At 38.7% G+C, this 21,888-nt stretch overlaps 1 protein-coding gene across 1 annotated transcript in view; it reads right to left on the bottom strand.

Moving 5' to 3' along the window:
* The window catches only part of PSMA8 (proteasome 20S subunit alpha 8), a 41,471-nt gene that overhangs the window by 16,995 nt on the left and 2,588 nt on the right, over positions 1–21,888 (bottom strand). The window contains exon 2 of the mRNA XM_032309655.1: positions 13,453–13,579. Coding sequence (XP_032165546.1) covers positions 13,453–13,579 — 127 coding nt within the window. The remainder of the gene's footprint in view (positions 1–13,452; positions 13,580–21,888) is intronic.

The following is a 21,888-nucleotide window of genomic DNA, read 5'->3' on the forward strand; positions in this document are numbered from 1 at the left end:
AGAATATTAAAACAGAAAAAGAAAATAGTCTTCCTTTTGCCATACCAAAACCTCATGTAATTAATTTTCCACATTTCCATAAGGAATAGAATGTGATTCTATAAAAACAACAACTGGCCCAAAACTTAAATGCAACAGTTGCAAAAATTTCTATTAAAGACTTCTCTGGCATTTGTCCTTTACATGGCCATTTTGTTTCTTTCCCCGTTCTCTTAATAGCACACTGCCAGGAAAATGCATTCACAAAATCTCTGTAACAGTCATTTCTCAAATAATCATCAGTCTTTTGCATTTACAAACTCATTTTCCACTTCCACACCATTTCAAATTGTGTTTCTACAAACGGAAGAACGGTCAATCCCTGAAGATAATAAAGAACCTGTCACAATATGCCACTAAGAATCACCCCAATAGTCATGGGTATTGAGGTGCAAATTTTAATTGGGTAGCTGAAGAGGGAGAAACTGATTCTATTCTCTTCTCTCTGCAAAATATGAGAAGCATCTGGCTGGCTCAGTTTGTAGAGCATTGACTCTTGATCTTGGGGTTGTGAGTCTGAGCCCCATGTTGGGGGGACTCTACTTTTTAAAAACAGTTTTTAAAAGTTATTTAAAAAATGTTATACAAGAAAAAGAAATGAGAAGAGATTCACTTTACCTATCCTATGGATTAAAAGCTACACTCAATTAGAAAATGTGACCCGAAAGGAGCTCCTTTACAATGTAAATATGATCCAAAACTATAGAAACATAGAAGTATATTTAAAAAGTAGTGATATAACTGATTCAAGAAAAAAAATCAGTGATAAATTTGCCAAACCATATAAGTAATACATTTATGTGATTGTGTTTGTTTTTAACATAAGAAATAACAATTACACTAATCAATACCAAATGTCTAGGAAAAAGAGAACAACTTCAATTTAAAGATAGCATTGAAAACTGCAATTTCACATTCTGTAGGTTATGTTTTAGTTTTCTTGTTTCCTTTGCTGTGTAGAAGATTTTTATTTTTGTTTTGTTTTTTTAAAGATTTTATTTATTTGTTTCTCAGAGTGGGAGAGAGAGAACAGAAAAGCAGGGGGAGTTGCATATAGAGGGAGAAGAAGGCTCCCTGGTGAGCAAGGAGCCTGATGCAGGACTTAACCCTAGGACTCTGGGATCAGTGACCTGAGCTGAAGGCAGATGCTTAACCAATTGAACCATCCAGGTGTCCCTAGAAACTTTTTATTTTGATGAAAGTCCCAATAGTTTATGTTTGCTTTTGTTTCCCTTGGCTAAGGAGACATATCTAGAAAGAAGTTGCTATGGCCAACGTAAAAGAAGTTAAAGCCTATGTTATTCTCTAGGATTTTTATGGTTTCAGGTCTCACATTTAGGTCTTTAATCCATTTTGAATTTGTTTTTGTGTATGGTGTAAGAAGGTGGTCCAGTTTCATTTTTATGCATGTTGTTTTGCAGTTTTCTCAACACCATTTGTTGAAGAAAATTTTTTTTTTTTTTTTTTTTTGGGGAGGTGGTCTTTTTCCCATTGGCTATTCTTTCCTATTTTCCCTAAGACCAATTGACCAACAGTTCATTTCTGGGTTTTCTATTTTGTTCGACGGATCTATATGTCTGTTTTTGAGCCGGTACCATACCGCTTTGATCACTCAGCCTTGTAATATAACTTGAAGTCTGGAATTGTGATCCCCGCTTTTCTTTATCAAGGTTTCTTTGACTATATACAGGGTGTTTTGTGGTTCCAGACAAATTTTAGGATTCTTTGTTCTAGCTCTGTGAAACATGCTATTGGTATTTTGATAGGGCTTGCATTAAATATGTAGATTGCTTTGGGTACTATAGACATTTTAAAAATATTTGTTCTTCCTACAAAATGGAAGATACTTGCAAATGACCTGAGAAAGGTCAGTATCCAAAATATTTGAAGAACTTATAAAAGTCAACACCCCCAAAATGAATAATGCAACTAAAAAATGGACAGAGACATGAATAGACATTTTTCCAAAGAAGACATTCAGATGGCCAACAGACACATGAAAAGATGCTCAGCATCACTCATCATCAAGGAAATACAAATCAAAACTACAATGAGATAACACCTCACACCTGTCAGGATGGCTAAAATCAATAACACAAGAAAGAGTACGTGTTGGCAAGAATGTGGAGAAAGGGGAACACTTGCACTGTTGGTGGGAATGCAAACTGGTGCAGCCACTCTGGTAAACAGTATGGAAATTCCTCAGAAAGTTAAAAATACAACTACTCTATAATCCAGTAATCACACTATTAAATATTTACCCAAAGAATATAAAAATACTAATTCAAAAGGATACATGCACCCTGATGTTTACAGCATCATTATTTATAATAGCCAAATTATGGAAATAGCCCAAGTTCCATCGACTGATGAATGAATAAAAAAGATGTGGTGTATATATATGTATACACAATAGAATATTACTCAGCCATAAAAAGAATGAGATCTTGCCATTTGTTTTTTTTTTTTTTGACAGAGAGAAATCACAAGTAGATGGAGAGGCAGGCAGAGAGAGAGAGAGGGAAGCAGGCTCCCTGCTGAGCAGAGAGCCCGATGCGGGACTCGATCCCAGGACCCTGAGATCATGACCTGAGCCGAAGGCAGCGGCTTAACCCACTGAGCCACCCAGGCACCCCAAGATCTTGCCATTTGTAATGACATGGCTAGAGATAGGGAATATCATGCTAAGCAAAATAAGTCAGAGAAGGTAAGTATTATATGATTTCAATCATATGTGGAACTTAAGAAACAAAACAAATGAGCAAAGGGGAAAAAAAAGAGACAAACCAAGAAACAGAAACAGACTCTTAACTATGGGGAATAAAGTGAGGGCTATCAGAGGGGTTGAGGGATGGGTGAAATAGAAATGGGGATTAAGAAGTACACTTGTGATTAGCAATCAAGGAAGCCTGGGTGGTTCAGTCTGTTAAGCATCTGCCTTCAGTTCAGGTCATGTTCCCAGGGTTCTGGGATTGAGTCCCACAACCGGCTCCTTGCTCAGCGGGAAGCCTGCTTCTCCCTGTTCTCTGCCTGCTGCTCCCCCTGCTTTATGCTCTCTCTTTCTCTCTCTGACAAATAAATAAAATCTTAAAGAAAAAAAAGTGTTGAATCACTATATTGTATACTTGAGACTAATAATATACTATATGTTAACTAATTGGAAATTATTTTAAAGATTTTTTTAAATTTATTTATCTGACAGAGATCACAAGTAGGCAGAAAGGCAGGCAGGGTTGGGGGGAAGCATGCTCCCTGCTGAGCAGAGACCCTGATGCGGGGCTCAACCCTAGGACCCTGAGATCATGACCTGAGCTGAAGGCAGAGGCTTTAACCCACTGAGTCACCCAGGTGCCCCAACTAACTGGAATTTAAATAAAAACTTAAAACAACTGGAATTTCACTTTGTTTATATATAAGCAATCTATAAAAGAAACAAGTCTTCCATCTAGTGCTTTCATTTGTTTTTTTTAAAGATTTTATTTATTTGAGAAAGCGAGCAAGCAAGAGAGAGCTAGAGGAAGAAACGGACTCCCTGCTGAGCAGGGAGCCTGCTGAGGGGTTTAATCTCAGGACCCTGGATCCCCAGACCCTGGGATCATGACCTGAGCCAAAGGGAGGCATGGGGCTGACTGAGCCACCCAGGTGCCCTTCTAGTGCTTTTGAATTCATACCAAAACTGTATCTTGAAATTACTTTCACAGTGTAAAATTTCTACTTTTAAATGGAATGGTACATGGCACATGAAAGAATTATTTTTTTCAAATTCTTTGATTTTTTTTCCCTAAGGGCTGTTTTCTAAAAATTAAAAGTGCAATATAACAACATTGACAAAAGAATGTGATTTTTTCAAGATGATACTATATAATTTTTCTGATATGTACTCATTGTAAAATATTCCAACAGAGGGAATAAAAGCTACCATATAATTCCACAAGTTATAAACAAAACAATATTATACATATTATTCAATAATCCACTATTTTTAGTATATATTGTAAATACTTTTCATGTCAATACATATAGATCCTATGACCTCTTTTGTTTAAATTTAAATTCAATTTAGTTAGTATATAGAGTGGTACTGGTTTCAGGAATAGTATTTAGTGATTCATCACTTACATACAACACCCAGTGCTCATCCCAACAAGTGCCTTCAGTGCTCATCACCCATTTAATATATCCTCCCACCCTCTTCCCCTCCAGCAACCCTGTTTGCTCTCTTAACTGTAGAGTCTCTTATGGTTTGCCTCCCTCTAGGTTTTTATCTTTATTTTTCTTCTTCCTGTGCTCATCTGTTTTGTTTCTTAAATTCCACATGAGTGAAATCATATATTTATCTTTCTCTGACTGACTTATTTTGCTTAGTATAATACACTCTAGTTCCATCCACATCATTGCAAATGGCAAGACTTCACTGTTTTTGATGGCTGAGTAAATTTCCTATACACACACACACACACACACACACACACACACCTCTTCTTTATCCATTCATCAGTCAGTGGACAATTTGGGCTCTTTCTGTAAGGCGGCTATTGTTGATAGTTGCCGTTATAAACACTGGGGTGTGTTTGCCCCTTGGAATCAGCATTTTTGTATCCTTTGGATAAATTCCTAGTAGTGCAGTTGCTGGGTTGTGGGGTAGTTGTATTTTTAACTTTTTGAGAAACCTCTATGCTGTTTTCCAGAGTAGCTGCACCAGTTTGCATTCCAACCAACAGCACAAAAGGGTTCCTCTTTCTCTGCATCCTTACCAACATCTGTTGTTTTCTGAGTTGCTAATTTTAACCATTCTGACAGGTGTGAGGTGGATCTCATTGTGGTTTTGATTTGTATTTCCATGATGATGAGTGATGTTGAGCATCTTTTCCTGTATCTGTTAGCCATCTGTATGTCTTCTTTGGAGAAATGTCTGTTTATGTTCTCTGCCCATTTCTTAACTGGATTATTTTTTGAGTGTTGTTTTGGCGAGTTTTTTTTAATAGATTCTGGATACTAGGCCTTTACCACTGATAGGGCATTTGCAATATCTGCTCTCATTCCGTCAGTTGTCTTTTAGTTTTGTTAACTGTTTCCTTCACTGTGCAGAAGCTTTTTTTTTTTTTTTTTTTTAAAGATTTTATTTATTCATTTGACACAGAGAGATCACAAGTAGGCAGAGAGGCAGGCAGAGAGAGAGAGAGGAGGAAGCAGGCTCCCCGCGGAGCAGAGAACCCGATGTGGGTCTCGATCCCAGGACCCTGAGATCATGACCTGAGCCAAAGGCAGTGGCTTAACCCACTGAGCCACCCAGGCGCCCTGTGCAGAAGCTTTTTATCTTGATAATGTCCCAATAGTTCATTTTTGCTGTTGTTTCCCTTGCCCCCAGTGACATATCTAGTAAGAAGTTGATGAGGCTGAGTTCAGAGGTTGCTACCTGTTTTCTCCTCTAGGATTTTGATGGTTTCCTATCTTACATTTAGGTCTTTCATCCACTTTGAATTTATTTTTGTGTATGGTGTAAGAAGGTGGTCCCATTTTTATTCTTCTGCATGACCCTGTCCAGTTTTCCCAATACCATTTGTTGAAGAGACTTTCAACAAAGTCTCTTTCAAAGAAAGAGGATATTCTTTCCTGCTTTGCTGGAGATTAGTTGACCATTTAGTTGTGGACTATGATCTCCTTTTTAAACTGCTATTAAATAGTAAGAATGATAACATGGTAGTAGTAGTAATTGTAGTGGTAATATTAATAATACATGCCAGACATTGTTAAAAATGCTTCGTATGTATTAACTCATTTAATTATTGTAATAAATCAATAATGATAACACTATCATTAGCCTCATGTTAAGACTAAAGTGAGGGCAAGGAACAGTTAAGTACCTTGCCCACAGTCACAGGTGTAGTGGGCAAGGAAGTCTGGCTTAGAACCGGGTTGGTATGGCTCTAGAGCCTATACCATGTTTGATTATGCTAGTTCCCCAGTATTAGACATTTAGGCATTTTCCAATTACAAAAACCAATTAACATATGGGGAAGAATATTAGTAAATGCTTATTTTCTCTGTTAAAAAGTCATACTCATATTAAAATTTTATATTAAGTCAAAAAAGTAGGTATACCAGAAGTTAAAGCATTCACATCATTTATACTAAGATCATTTCTTTAAAAATTTTTTTCTTGGGGCGCCTGGGTGGCTCAGTGGGTTAAGCCTCTGCTTTCGGCTCAGCCCCGCATCGGGCTCTCTGCTTAGCAGGGAGCCTGCTTCCTCCCCTCTCTCTCTGCCTGTGTGTGATCTCTGTCTGTCAAATAAATAAAATCTTAAAAAAAAAATTTTTTTTTCTTTTATTGTAGTAAAGTGTACATAACATAAAATTTATCATTTTAACCATTTCTAAGTTTAAAAAGAGTACAGTGGAACTAAGAATACTGTTGGAAAATCATCACCATCCATCTCTGGGACTTTATTTTCCCAAACTGAAACTATGAGCTCATGAAATAACTTTCCATTCTCCCTCCACCACAACCTCTGGCAACCACCATTCTACTTCCTGTGTCTATGAGTTTGACTAGTCCAGGTATTCTCATATAAATGGAACCATAGAGTAATTATCCCATTATGACTGCTTATTTCACTTACCATAATGTCTTCAAGATTCATCCATATCATTGCATGTGTGAGAATTTCCTTCTTTAGGGCTTAACTGTATTCCAATGTACGTATGTAGCATATTATGTTTACCCATTCATCCACTGATGGGTACATGTGTTGTTTCCATCTTTTACCTATTGTGGTTCCATCTTTTACCTATAAGCTACAATTATGGGTATACAAATATCTTTTGGAGTCCCTGCTTTCAGGTCTTTCAGATATATATGCAGAAGTGGAATGGTTGGATCACATGGTAATTCTATATCTAATTTTTTAAGAAACCACCATATTGTTTTCAATAGTGACTATACTATTTTACATTCTTACCCACAGTCCACAAAATTTGGAATTCTCCACAGTCTTGTTAATCCTTATTTTGTTTTCTTGGTAATAGCCATCCTAATGGATGTGAAGTGCTAATTCATTGTGGTTTTGATTGCATTTCTTTAATGATTAGTGACATCGAGTATTTTTTCATGGATTTATTGGCCATTTGTATCTATCTCTGGAGAAATATCTATTTAAATTCTTTGCTCATTTTTGAATTCAGGTGTCTGCTTCTTTGCTGTTGTGTTCCACACATTCTTTATATATTCTGGTTATTAATCCCTTCTCAGATACAGTTTTGCAAATATTTTTCTACCACTCTACAGACCCAGCTGAAACCAAGAGTTGGATGCTTAACTGACTGAACTGCATAAGGAACTAAATAGGAAGTGTTGGGCACATGATGTGACTAAAATTCTTATGCGTGGAACTTAACCTAAAACGTATTTTGAGGGGCGCCTGGCTGGCTCAGTGGGTTAAAGCCTCTGCCTTCGGCTCAGGTCATGGTCCCGGGGTCCTGGGATCGAGCCCCACATCGGGCTTTCTGCTCGGCAGGGAGCCTGCTTTCCCCCTCTCTCTCTGTCTGCCTCTCTGCCTACTTGTGATCTCTGTCTGTCAAATAAATAAATGAAATCTTTTAAAAAAAAGGTATTTTGAGATTTTAAATAAATGGGGCATTTACATTTATTTGTTTCTTCTTCGATTTCTTTCAGGAATGTTTTATAGTTTTCAGTGTACAAGTATTTTGTCTCCTTGGTTACATTTATTCCTAAGTGTTTTATTCTTTTTGATGCTACTTTAAGTAGAATTATTTCTCTTAATTTCCTTTTTATTTTTTTTTAAAGATTTTATTCATTTATTTGACAGAGAGAAAGATTACAAGTAGGCAGAGAGGCAGGCAGAGAGAGATGGGGAAGCAGGCTCCCCGCCAAGCAGAGAGCCTGATGCGGGGCTCGATCCCAGGACCTGAGATCATGACCTGAGCTGAGGGCAGCGGCTCAACCCATTGAGCCACCCAGGTGCCCCTCTCAATTTCCTTTTTATTTATTTTTATTTATTTTTTTAAAGATTTTATTTATTTATTTGACAGAGAGAGATCACAAGTAGGCAGAGAGGCAGGCAGAGAGAGAGGAGGAAGCAGGCTCCCTGCTGAGCAGAGAGCCCGATGTGGGACTCGATCCCAGGACTCTGAGATCATGACCTGAGCCGAAGGCAGCGGCTTAACCCACTGAGCCACCCAGGCGCCCCTCAATTTCCTTTTTAGATAGTTCACCATCACAGAAACACAACTGAATTTTTTGTGTTGATACTATTTGCTCCAACTTTGTTCAATTTAATTATTACCTCTAACAGGTTTTTTTTTGTATGGAACATTTTTTTTAAATACGATTTTATTTATTTATTTGACAGAGAAAGACACAGTGAGAGAGGGAACACAATCGGGGGAGTGAGAGAGGGAGCTCAATGTGGGGCTTGATCCCAGGACTCTGGGATCATGATCTGAGCTGAACCCAAACACCTAATGATTGAGCCACCCAGTTGCCCCTTTTTTTGTGGACTCTATTATAGAGTTCTCTATATGCAAGATCATGTCATCCGTAAACATAGCTGATTTTATTTCTTCCCTTCCAATTTGGATGCCTTTTTTTTTCCCCTGCCTAATTGCTCAGGGTAGGACTTTCACTATCAAGTTAAATAGAAATGGCAAAAGTAGGCATCCTTGGCTAATTCCTGATCTTAGATGAAAAGCTTTGAGTCTTTTGTAACTATGATGTTCTTTTTGAGTTTTTCATAAATGGTTTTTATTATATGGAGATCTTTTCCTTCTATTCTTAGTTTATTGAGTGTTTTCATCATGAAAGGATATTGAATGTTGTTAAATTCTTTTTCTGAATCAATTGAGATGATCATGTACTTTTGTCCTTCATTTTGTTAATGTGGTATAGTTATATTGATTTTCATGTGTTGAATTATCTTTGTACTCCAGAAATAAACCCACTTGGTCATGGTATATAACTCCTTTAATATGCTGTATTTGGTTTGCTAGTATTTCTGTGATGATTTTTACATCAATATTTATAAGGGATATTGGTCTGTAGTTTTCTTTTCTTGTAGTGTCTTTGGTTTTGGTATCATGGTAATGCTGGCCTCATAGAATGAGTTTGGAAGCATTCCTTCTTCAATTTACTGAAGACTTTGAGAGTTGGTATTAATTCTTCTTTCAGTGTTTGGTAGAATTCACCAGAGAGTCATGGAGTTTTTTTATTGGGAGGATTTTGATTACTGATTCACTCTTTACTTATTACATTATACATCTGTTGAGATACACACACACACACACACACACACACACACACACACTTCTTCTTGAGTAACCAGGTAATTTGTATGTTCCAAGAAATGTGTCAATTTCTTCTCATTTGTTGGTTTATGACTGTTCATAGTACCCTCTGATGATCCTTTTTATTTCTGTAAAATCATTAGTATAATGTCTCCTTTTTCATTTTTGCTTTTAGTTGAGTCTTCTTTTGTTCATAGGCAACAATTGGTTTGCCAACTGGTTTGCCAATACTGTTGATCTTTTCAAAGAACAAAACTATTGGTCTTACTGATTTATGTTTTTTTGTTCTCCTGTTTTCTGTATCTCTAATCTTTATTATTTCCTTCCTTGTGCTAGCTTTAGGTTTAGTTTGGTCTTCTTTTTCTAGTTCTTAGGGTATGTTAGGCTAGTTAATTGAAAATTTTCTTCTTTTTAAAAAATTAAGCAGCTATGGCTTCAAATTTTCCTCTTAGCACTGCTTTTGCTGCATTCCATAAGTCTGATATGTTGTTTTCATTTTCATGTCTCAAGATATTTTCTAATTTCTCTCCTGTCTTTGTTTTTAGATTTTATTTATTTATTTGACAGAGGGAGAGAGAGCACAAGAAGTGGGAGCAGCAGAGGGAGAAGGAGAAGCAGGCTTTTTTTTGAGCAGGGAACCCCAGGATTCTGGGATCATGACCTGAACCAAAGGCAGATGCTTAATCAACTGAGCCACCCAGGTGCCTCTCTTTTGATGTCTTCTTTGAAGCATGGGTTTTTTAGGAGAATACTGATCCTTAAACAACACAAGGGTTGGGATGCCAATCCTTTCCCCCAACTGAAGTCTGCATATAACTTTTGACTCCTCAAAAACTTAACTACTGATAGCCTACTGTTACCTGAAAGCCTTATCCTATCAGTACATCCCAGTGAGACAGTGTTTTTACCCAGGTGTCACCTCCTGCATTGTATCCTGGATTGTTCACACCTGAAGCCACATAGCTCCTTGAAGGGGCTGTTCTTCAGATGCCCTGTGGCCCAGCAGCTGTCCTTCCCGCACAGTGGCCTCATGAACAACATCTACCTGTGCACCCTTGACTGCCTGATGCCTCTGCTCCAGTGGCTCTTCCAACGGCTGATGTGGCCTCCAGAAACTTGTTCAGGAGCCTTTGGCTTCCTATGGGATCTTAGTATGGATAGGCTCGATGGAGATAAGCACTGGTTGTGGCCCTCACTGCAAGAGGTCATGGAGGGATTTCACAGACTGGGAGGCCACAGTCCTGCTCTGGGACTGCAGGGGCCCTGTCAGCATGGTGGAAGAGTGTTTAAAAATGACACTAGCCTGAGCTGGAGTGAGCAGCAGAACAGCCCCCTGGAGACTGCCTGAGACATTAGCCTGAGCTATCTCTATTAAGTTCCTGACACTGAATACCCTTGCATAGCCAGGGGCCTTCACTAATGGGGACCTCTTGGGCCAAACTGAGCTTCTGTCCTGAGCTGGTGTGGGGGGCGGGGGGCGGCGGCTCTGCCTGCCACACAAGGCCAATCTCCAGCAGTTTCTGCTCCTGCTCTTCAAGAACATCCAGGAGTGGCCAGGGAAGCCCCAGCAGCTGTGCTGTACCCTGAGCAAGGTGTGAGATCACCATTACAACTGCTGGCACTCATGAAGTTCTTCCTGGATGTAACCTTCTGGAGCAGACAGCTTTGAAGCCAGCTTAGCCTTGTGGTCTTTGCCCAGATCCTGGACTAGCAAGAGACATTCCCTGTCTGGCAAGAGAAGGCCCAGCTGTCTTTGCTCAGCCAGATCCTGAGCCTCATGAGGCCATAATCCCTCTGGTAGTACCTGGGCTCTGAGACCTTGCCACCTTACCAGAAGCAAGAGCCAAAGGCCAGTGCTGAGCTATATCACCTGTGCCACAGCTTCTGATACTGCCTAGGGTGGTGGTCAGCTGCCAAGACTCCCCATCCCAGACCAATGGGGAGAACTGCAGCTTTCTATGCATGCAATTGGGCCTCCATATTAGCACCCATATCCAGGAGAGCCCCAGGCCATGTTGCCCACACCTATATCTGCTGGCAGGAGCTGCTGGCCCAGTGCCAGCCCCAAGCCCTGTGAAAGAGTAGAAAGACTAAAGGAGGCCCTGGAAAGACTAAAGTTGCAAGGTGGGGCTCGCCTCAGGCTCTTGGCTCTGGTGGGAAGCGAAAAGGGCTCAAGGAACAGAAGGGAGCATAGAACAGAGGCCAGAAGAGGACCAATGTGATGAAGCAAGAGCCTGCCTTGACATTGCCCTGGACCCACACCAGGCAAGAATGGGGCCTCTCCCTGCCTGGCCCACCCTCAGCTCTCCTTCTCTCCCAGGTGTCTCCTTTGCCATAAGGGCTTTGTCTCCATACTCCCTTGTTTCCCTGGGCTGCCTGGGCTCCCCACCCTTCTTCCTTTCTCTGTCGCTAATGTTAGCTTTCTTTATGTACAGTGGGTCTTATTTCAGGGGGAAAAAAAGGAATGAATGCATGTGCACGCACACACAAGAAACATGCCTTGTTTGCTAAAATACAAAAGCAAATAAGCACATGAAAATCTATTCCACATCATTACCCATGAGTCAAATGCAAATTAAACCCACAATGAGATTGCACTATACACTTACAAGAATGTCTAAAATTAAAAACAGTAACACCACCAAAGGTTGTTGAGGAGTAGAGAAAATGAATCATTTATACATTGCTAGTAGGAATGCAAATAGTTCAGGCACTCTGGAAAACAATTTGCCAGCTTTTTATAAAACTAAGCATGCATTATCATATGATCATATGACCCAGCAACTGTACTCTTCAGCATTTATTGCAAAAAAGGGAAAACCTATGTTCACACAAAAACCTGCACACAAATGTTCACACCAGCTCTATTTGTAATGGGTGAAAACTAGAAATAATCCATGTCCTTCAACCAGTGAGTTGTTAACAAAAGTGTGGTACATCCATATCATGGAACACTACTTAGCAATAAAAAGCAAGTGACTATTAATATATGCAACAACTTGGCTGAATGGCAAGGGAATTATGTTGAACAAGAAAAGCTAAGATGAAAAGGTTATATATGTATCACAGGATTCTATTCACTAAACATTCTCAAAATGACAAAATTATAGAGATGGAGAAGAGAATGGATTAGTGGCTACCAGAGGTTAGAGACGAGGAGGAATAGCATGAGGTAGTCTTGGGTTAATGCAAGAGTTGTGTATCTTGATTGTGGTGATGGTTAAATGAACTTACACATGTGATAAGTCTAATAAAACTACACACACATGTACTTGCAAATAAGTGCATATAAAACTGTTTAAATCTGAATAAACTCTGTGGCTTGTATCAATGTCATTTTACTGGTTTTTGAAGATGTTACCATTGGGGGAAACGCAGTATAAAGGATACTTCCCTGTGTTTTGTTTTGTTTTGAAAGATTATTTCAAAAAGAGAGAGCTAGTGAGAGAGAGCGCGTGCACAAGCAGGAGGGGTAGGTAGAGGGAGACAGAATCTTAAGCAGGCTCTGCACTGCTTGATCCCACGATCCAGAGACCATGACCCAAACTGAAACCAAGAGTCGGATGCTCAACCCAATGTGCCACCCAGGCGCCCCCCACCCCCTTTTTTAAAATGACTTTCTGAGTACCTGTAATTGTTTCAAAATAAAGAATTTAAAAAGAAAACACAGCTACCTGAAGTTATAATTAAGGTACTGTATATATCTTTTAACATTACTGCTTTATCAAAACTAATTATCAAAATCCATGTTTATATAGATGTGATCTTCCAGAAAAGATATGATATACTGTTTGTGTTAAGAAATGGGGGCACCTGGGTGGGTTAGTGGGTTGGGCCTCTGCCTTCGGCTCAGGTCATGATCTCAGGGTCCTGGGATCGAGCCCCACATCGGGCTCTCTACTCAGTGGGGAGACTGCTTCCCCCGCTCTCTCTCTGCCTCTCTGCCTACTTGTGATCTCTCTCTGTCACATAAATAGATTCTTAAAATAAATAAATAAATGGAGCATATCTCCATGTGTTGCATAAGTGTAGCAGGATGACTGAAGGAGGGGCCAACTGTGTTACCCTACTACACTGTGATACTCTGTATTATTACTATAGTTCTATAAGTACCTGCAAAAGCCATGCAAACATGGTCATCAAGGGCACAAATTTTCCTTACAGTTCTTTCATCTTGAAGCTTGGCAACAGATTTTTTTTCTACTCCAAGCACAACTATATCAGTACCTCGGATTCCAACCTGTCAAACAATTAAAAAAAAACATAATTAATTGTCAGTTTTAACATTAAAATGAAGGTATCCCAACACATGACTTAGAGGAAAAGACTTTTCCTTAACCATTCAGTAAAACTGAGAAAAGTAGACTTCTAAGAAAACCGCTGCATAGGTGCAGGATTACTAGAAGTCCATTCTCCAAACACAAACCAAAGAGGAAAAATAGGTGGAAATTGGAAGAATATACCACCAATGCTGAAACCACATGAATGTCCTAAACTCAAGCAATACACCTGAAGATAGATACAGAACAATTTTAACCAAAATGAAAGAAAATGCTGGAAATCCATATGGATTACTTAGATAATGGGCAATATGAGTACTGATAGCATAAATAGTATGGAAAATTAAGTAGATAAAATTCTGAAAGCTCTCCCATGTATCTCACAATCTGGAGGGTCAATGCTCGGGGGCTATAAGCAGCCAAGGGAAAGACCAAATGCCTTCACTACAGTTACTGATCAACAAAAACTCTAATCAAACATGAATACAACAAGACGAATCACTATTGTTCCTCCCTCTATCCCTTCCCTTGGGAATGAAGTAGGAAAATGTCTAAAGAATAATGTATAAGGATACTAGTTCTCAAACTGGGACTTCTGTGGAAACATGCCCATATTCTCAGGGGTTCAAGAGTAATAGACAAGAAGTTAAATTCCGTATTACACTGGTAATCTAAATATTGTGATACAGGTATTTGTGTTTATGATTGCCTTGTAGCCAAATGTGATATTAGTACTAATTATGCAAACAGGTGGGCTCCGAATTAGTATCATTGAAGTGGAAATACAGAACAGGTTAAATACAGAACTAGACCTGAGATTACATCTTCCAATTAAATAAAATTTAAGACAACTTATCAAGGCTTTTGCTCTTACTGTTCCCTCACTTCACTGCAGTCTGTCAATTAACCTGACAGGCCTTTCCCTAATCATCCTCTCTAAAATCAACAACTCTCCCTCAACATTCCCACTTTCATCTAAGAGACTCATGTTGAACTTTATAACCTACAGGGATTAGGAATTAAAACTTCCAACACAGAGTATCTAGAAAATGTTTATTTGTTTATTAAAGTTTTTAAATTTATTTTAGAGAGACAGAGAGAGCACAAACACGGGGGAGGAACAGAGGGAGAGGGAGAAGCAGACTCCCCACTGAGCAGGGAGCCTGAGGTGGGGCTGTGTCCCAGGACCCAGGGATCATAACCTGAGCTGAAGGCAGACTCTAAACCAGTTGAGCCACCCGGGAGCCCTAGAAAATGTTTATAATAAAAATCATAATATCAAAGCCTTTTGTATGTGGGTAAAATTATTCTCACAAGGAAATTCATAATCTCATTTTATAAAATGAAATAAAAAATTAAGTATGAATTAATTCAAGAAGCTCAAAAAGGAACAAAAGTATTTAAACTAAGCTTACAAGGTGAAATAAGGAAAAAGCAGAAATTAATGATTATGGAAAAAACAATAAAATTGATAAGTGATGCCAAGAGACAGTTTAAGTAATAATGAAGAGATGTCTCAGTTAATCCAGCCAAAAGGGGCAAAGTGTAAAAAATTATATACAACTGTGAAAAACCAGGAACTTAAAAATTATAACCCTAAATTAATCAATGTGAAAACGTGAGTGAAAAGGATGACAAACTAGAAAAATTAAAAACTGCCCACGTAGACTCAAGAAAAAATAGAAAACACAGTCTCTCTAACAAACATGGAATAATTTCAAAAACAAGTCTCATGCCTAGGAAGTTCACGGTTGAATTTTTCCTGATCTTCTGTTATGGGTAACTCCTATGTTATTTACATTATTCCATGCATGGGATGCCTAGGTGGCTCAGTCAGTTCAACTTGGGATTGAGTCCCATAAGGGCTCTTGGCTCAGTGGGGAGCCTGTTTTTCCCTCGGCCTGCTTCCCACCCCCTGCTTGTGTGCTCCCTCTCTTACTCTCTGACAAATAAATAAATATATCTTTAAAAAATCTTAAAAAAAAAATTATCCCATGGTACAGATCAAAATGGAAATGTTCCTAACTCTGTTTTGGAAAGTTATATAACAATATTAAAATCTGGCAAATAAAACATTTTCTAAATAAAGAAAAGTGTTAATGATTTTTCACTTAGGAAATCTCATGTCAAAAAACAAAACAAAACAAAAAAAGGAAAGCTGATACCAAAATTCTAAACAAGATGATTACAAATAGAATCTATGAATACAGAAAAACATGCCTGGGTGGCTCAGTCGGTTAAGCATCTAATTCTTTTTTTTTTTTTTTAAAGATTTTATTTATTTATTTGACAGAGAGAGATCACAAGCAGGCAGAGAAGCAGGCAGAGAGTGAAAGGAGGAGGATGCAGGCTCCCTGCCGAGCAGAGAGCCTGACGCGGAACCCGATCCCAGGACACTGAGATCATGACCTGAGCTGAAGGCAGAGGCTTAACCCACTGAGCCACCCAGGTGCCCTTAAGCATCTAATTCTTGATTTCAGCTCAGGCCATGATCTCAAGGTGGTGGGTCTGAGCCCTACGTCAGTCTCCATGGTCAGCACAGAGTCTGCTGGAGATTCTCTCCCTCTGGCCCTCCCCCCTGCTCAAGCTTTGTTTCTCTCTCTCTCTCAAATATAAGAACAAAAAATAAATAAATAAAGAAGGAACGTGAGGAGATATGGGGATGTATGGGATTTTCCCTTTTTTGGTAACTGTGCCTGGTTGTAAGTAGCCCATTGATTACGTATGGCCTATGGATATTTTGAGATGGGTTGCTTGATGGGCCTGCCTGGTTTCAGCCAGGGGGTTGGGAGTCACTGTGAGTCCTTTTGTATTGATTACATTTCCACTGCTCAGGCCTACTGATGATCTCTATAAACTGGCAGGAAGAAATCATCTGAGAAAATGAGTCACCATCCATTCCACTGTTCAAGCCAAAAACTGGGTTATCCTTTATAGCCCCTCCTCTCATACCATCCATTTCCAATCAATTACCTTGTTTTTGTCCATTTTACCTACAAAAGTTATCCAGCTCCCCATCAACACTCTAATACAAGGAACCATCATTTCTTGCCTGGACTATACATGACTGCATAGCCTAATAGGTTTCCCACTTTCTACCTTTGTTCCCCCCTTTCCATTCTCCCATCCCCATCCTGTATTGCTAATCAGTCTTTACAAGGCTGCCAGGGTGAGGATTTAAAAACATCAGTAGGGCCAGATTACTCTACATTAAATATTCTCCCACAGCACTCCTCTGCAATTAGAAAATCTTTTTAAACTCTTTAGTTGTGGCTATAAAGTTGGGCATGATCTAGCTCCTGTCTACTTCTCCAATGGTATGTCCTTGTTATTCACTAAACTCCAGCCACATTACCTTCTTTGAAGACTTTTTCCAAGCACAATTCTGTTTCCCTCTTCTGAACTTTCACATGTAATATTCCCTCTGCCTGGAATGCTTCTCTTCCTATTTCAAGTCTCAATTCCAATTTCACCTCAAGGAGTCCTTCTATGTTATTCTTTAAATAACAACCAATTCTGTTCTTTCAGTCAGCACATTTACAATTGTTTATTTATTTTATTAAAAAATTTGTTTTAAGTTTTAAAAAATTATTATTATTATACTTGTCTCTCCAAATAGTAGTATCTCTGAGGGCAAGGAAACAATCAGAGGAATCTAGAAAGTGGTTCGTTCCACTGAACAATTAACATAGTCTCTTCAAGAAGTCAAAGCCATGAAAAAAGAGATGCTGTTCAAGAATGAAACAGATACCTAAGGGTTAAGCATAGTACACGGACTTTAGATTCAGACTCACCACAATTACAGAACGACTTTTTGTGAGCAATGAGGAAAATTGGAATGTAGACTATTACAAAATATGAAGGAGTTTTTGTTAATTTCATCAGGAATGATAACAGTCTTAAGAGACAACTTTATTGAAATGATGAAATATCTTGTTATCTGGGATTTGTTTTGAAATACTCCACTTAAAGTACACCTGGGTGTCTCAGTCGGTTGGGCATCTGCCTTCAGCCCAGGTCATAATCCTAGGGTCCTGGGATCGAGGTCCACATCAAGCCCTGCATCGGGCTCCTTGTTCAGTGAGGAGCCAGCTTCTCCCTCCCCCTCTGCCTGCCACTCTACCTGCTTGTGCTCTTTCTATCTCACGGTCAAATAAATAAATAAAATCTTAAAAAAAATACTCCACTGAAGAATGAATTTTAATCTATATCTCACACTATAAACAAAAATTAACTCAAAATAGATAATAAATTTAAATGTAAAATGCAAAACTATAAACTTTTAGGAAAAATTACAGGAGAAAAATTTTGGGATCTAGGCAAAGGGTTTTAGAATTGGCAGAAAATGGATAAAGTACACAAGAAGTCCTATGTATTCTTTTTTTTTTCCTTAAGTTTATATATTTAAGTAACCTCTACACCCAACATGAGGCTCAAACTCATGATCCTAAGACCAAAAGCTGCATGCTCTACCAACTGAGCCAGCCAGGTGTCCCCAAATCTCTATGTATTATTTCTTACAACTGCATGTGAATCTACAATTATCTCAATAAAAAAATCAATTAAAATTATTCTGCTGGAAAGAGGGAAAAGTTGGGGAAAGATATAACAGATTGGTAAAATGTTGGTAATTGTTGGAGCTGGGTAATGGGTATACAGAGGTTCATTACGGTATTCCCTTTATATCTTTGTGTGTTCAAAATATTCCATAATAAAAAGTTAAAAATAAATAAAATAAACACAAAACAAACAAACCTTGAATTTCTCTACTGGCCTTTTCTCACCAACAATTTAAACACATGCTAAAGTCTCCCTTATCTTAAACAAATTCTTAAAGACTACTTCACTTCAATACCATCCCTCTCTGAATCTCTTCAAACCCCAATACTGTCATCATCCTTCAGCTGATGGCAACATGGTTTCTACCCCCACTCCTCCCAGAATTTAGTCAAGGTAGACCACACACAGGTAATTAAGGTCCCTCATGGTTGTAGGTTATGCTCTACACAGTCCATTAGTCTATGGTCTACATTTCATCTTTTCAAGAGAAGAAGAGTACTCAAGAATACTTATTCACTTCACCTTCAACATATATTTTACGCAGGGGAGACAAATGATGCACTTCAAAATTACTATCTCTAGTCCATATCAATCTTATGAGTTCCAAACATGTATATTTATGTATACTCATGCCTCACAGTCTCTGTGGGTCAGGAGTATGGGCATTTTATCCTCTAGCTTAGGGTCTCTCTCAGGCCTGCAATCAAATTGCCCTCCAGGGCTACACTCATCTCCAGGCTCATGAGGGAGGATCCATTTCCAAGCTCACCTGCATGGTTTTTAGATTCAGTTCCTCACTCATTGCTGGGACTCAGTTCCTTGCTCAGTTCCTTGCTACCCTCCATGGTGCAACTAAAAATGGCCACTATGTTCCATAAGAATAAGCAAGTCAGAATCAAAGAGGATGAGCAAGACATAAGTCACCATCTCTTTGTAACTTAACCTCTGAAGTGACATCCCATCACTTTTGCCTATCTGGATTCCTAGAAACCAGTAACTAGATTCAGCCCACATGCAAGGGGGAGAGGACTACACAAAGGCATGAGCACCAGAAAGTGGGGATCATTGGAGGTCATTTTAGAGGCTACCTATTATAGTTTCCACAGCATCTCAACCTCAACAAGTCTGAACCTCAATCCTTCAGCCAAACTTAGAGCTTCAAATGCTCTAAAAAAGCGGCAGGGCCATTTACTAAGAGGCTAAATCCAGAAGCAGAGGTACTATCTTTGATTCCTTCCTACTCTCCTCTCCCCACCCCCTGCCCCAATACCATCTAAATAAGCAAATTGTTTCAACTATACCATTTAAGTTTCTCTGGAATCTGCCTTATTCTCCTTTCCGTCCCAACCATAGTAAAAAGTACTAGGTTTCATCTGGATTGCTTCAAAGACTCCTACGTGGTTTCCCGACTTCCAGTCTTGATATTATCTAATCCACTGACCACACTGGAGTCTGAGAAATCTTGAAAAATAAAAATATGAAAAAAAGAAAATCTGAATGTGCCATTCCTCTACTTAAAAGCTTGTACTAATAAGGAGCATTTCTCACTAAGCAAACTGAGACAGCACAGAGTTGGACCTGAACAGAAAGATCTAGGGACTGTAATATCTACTCTTTGCATATTGGCCTTTTGCTCTCTTAATAAAGAGACGCTTTCTCTGTTACGGAAAAAAAAAAAAAAAAAAAAAAGATGGCCACTGGCAATCTTGGACACACATCCCAACAGCTGTCCCAGAGGAAAAAAGCTACCACTATCCCTAGTTTAAAAAGTCCTAAGGATGGACTTACACTGGCTAGATTTCAGTCACATGGTCATCATTGTGTCCAGGAGGACAGAAACTATGCATTATTCTACCTGGGTCACAAGTACCTCTGTGGTTAGTCAAATGCAGTCTGTTACTAGAAGGATAAATCGGTAAAAATCTAGAGAATGACAACAGATATTCTTATTTCCTTAAAGTCATTCTATGATCCAGCCCCTCTTTCTAGCTTTATCTCTTCCTGGTTTTACATTGCTTCAGCAATCTGGAATGCCTTCCAATTCATAGAATATAGTTGTCTTTTGCTGATTGGTCTTCACATGCTATTTCCTTTGTCTAACATATACTCTTCCTTTTTCCCACTTTCAACCTATCATCTTTCAGGTGTCTATTTAAATATTACTTCCTCAGGAGAATCTTCCTAACACCTCGAGTTCCATATACTGCCCCATTCTCTCCCCATCATAATACTCATTTAGGCCTTGCTGAGACTATTTACTTAATCATCTAATGTGCCTTTCAGATATTAAGCTCTCTGAGGATAGGGAGTGAGTCTTATTTATTCTGAAACCCTAGGACCCAGCAGTATGTTTGGCATACATCACTGTTCAACAAAAACATCCTGAAATAATAAGTGAATGCACTGGAAAAATCACAGACAAAAGTGAAGGGAAAAGTAAAATGAAGGGATAGTAAATAATAAGAGCTATCTTTTGTTAAATATCTGCTGTGAACCAGACACTGTGAAAGATGTTTAACACATATTATTACCTCATTTAATTCTTTCATCAACCCTACAAAGCAGGTGTTATTTTGGTACCTATTTTACTATTAAAGAAACTACAGCTTAAAGAAATTAATTGCTTGTGTGATATATACCTGGCTTCCACATTCAAGATATGATAGCTAATTATTAGACAAATATTAAATTGCATGATACAATGCAAAGAGCAGAGGCTTTGGAACTAGAAAAAATTAAGTGTGAAGATGGGCTCCATCACTTTCTAGCTGGGGATTAAATACTATCCTTAACATTACATAACATACTAAAATACTTGGTACAAAAGAAATATTACTTAAATATTACTTAAATGTTTACTTCTTACCTTGCCCCTCCACTGTAGTATATCGTGTGATAAAAATACAAGTGGAATTATGCTACCTGATTTTTAGGACTTTTTTTTTTTAGAATTTATTTATTTGTCAGAGAGAGAGAAAGTGTGTTTGAGAGAGAGAGAGAGAAAGGCAGCACAAGCAGGGGGAGCTGCAGTTAGAGGGAGTAGCAGCCTCCCCGCTGAGTAAAGGGCCCGAAAGGATACTCAATCCCAGACCCCAGCTGAAGGCAGACACTTAACTAAGCCACCCAGGCATTCCTATGCTACCTAGATTCTTAAAGATCTTATTATCTAGTTGCTGTGAGAAGACCATTAAGTATACTTGAAATTAAAGTGAATATGAAACCAAATAGTAGATACTCTAAAATGCTATGTGGTACAGATTTTAAGTTCAGAAAAAGAATAAGGGTAACAATGGCTGGAGCAGATCCAGAAAGCTTCATCAAGGAGAAGAAATGTGCAGAGTTTCTTGGAGGATACAAAAGAGGGAGTGTGGCATAAATAAAGGTGTTTTCTCCTCTACCCACAAACATATGTGAGTAAAACCATGAAGCTGCCCCTTTAATTAAAGAGGGTGGATAAGGATTATGGAAGACAGTGATGGCCAGAACGTGAAGCTAAGATCTGAAAAAGCAGTAAAGAGGGAGGCAGTAACAGTTTGGGGTCAGGGAAAGGACAGAATGAGTAATGGTAATAAATCTTACCTTTTTCATGGGAAAACTGTAAAGGATTCATTGTTTTTTTTCCTAAGAAGAAAGGTATTACCTCTCCAAATGTTATTAAAACATATTTTTCATTTACAGAAAAGGGAACTAAAGCAAAATGTAAAGAGGC

The sequence above is a fragment of the Mustela erminea genome, chromosome 13 (genome assembly GCF_009829155.1).
Source record: "Mustela erminea isolate mMusErm1 chromosome 13, mMusErm1.Pri, whole genome shotgun sequence".
NCBI classification, from domain to species: Eukaryota; Metazoa; Chordata; class Mammalia; order Carnivora; family Mustelidae; genus Mustela; species Mustela erminea.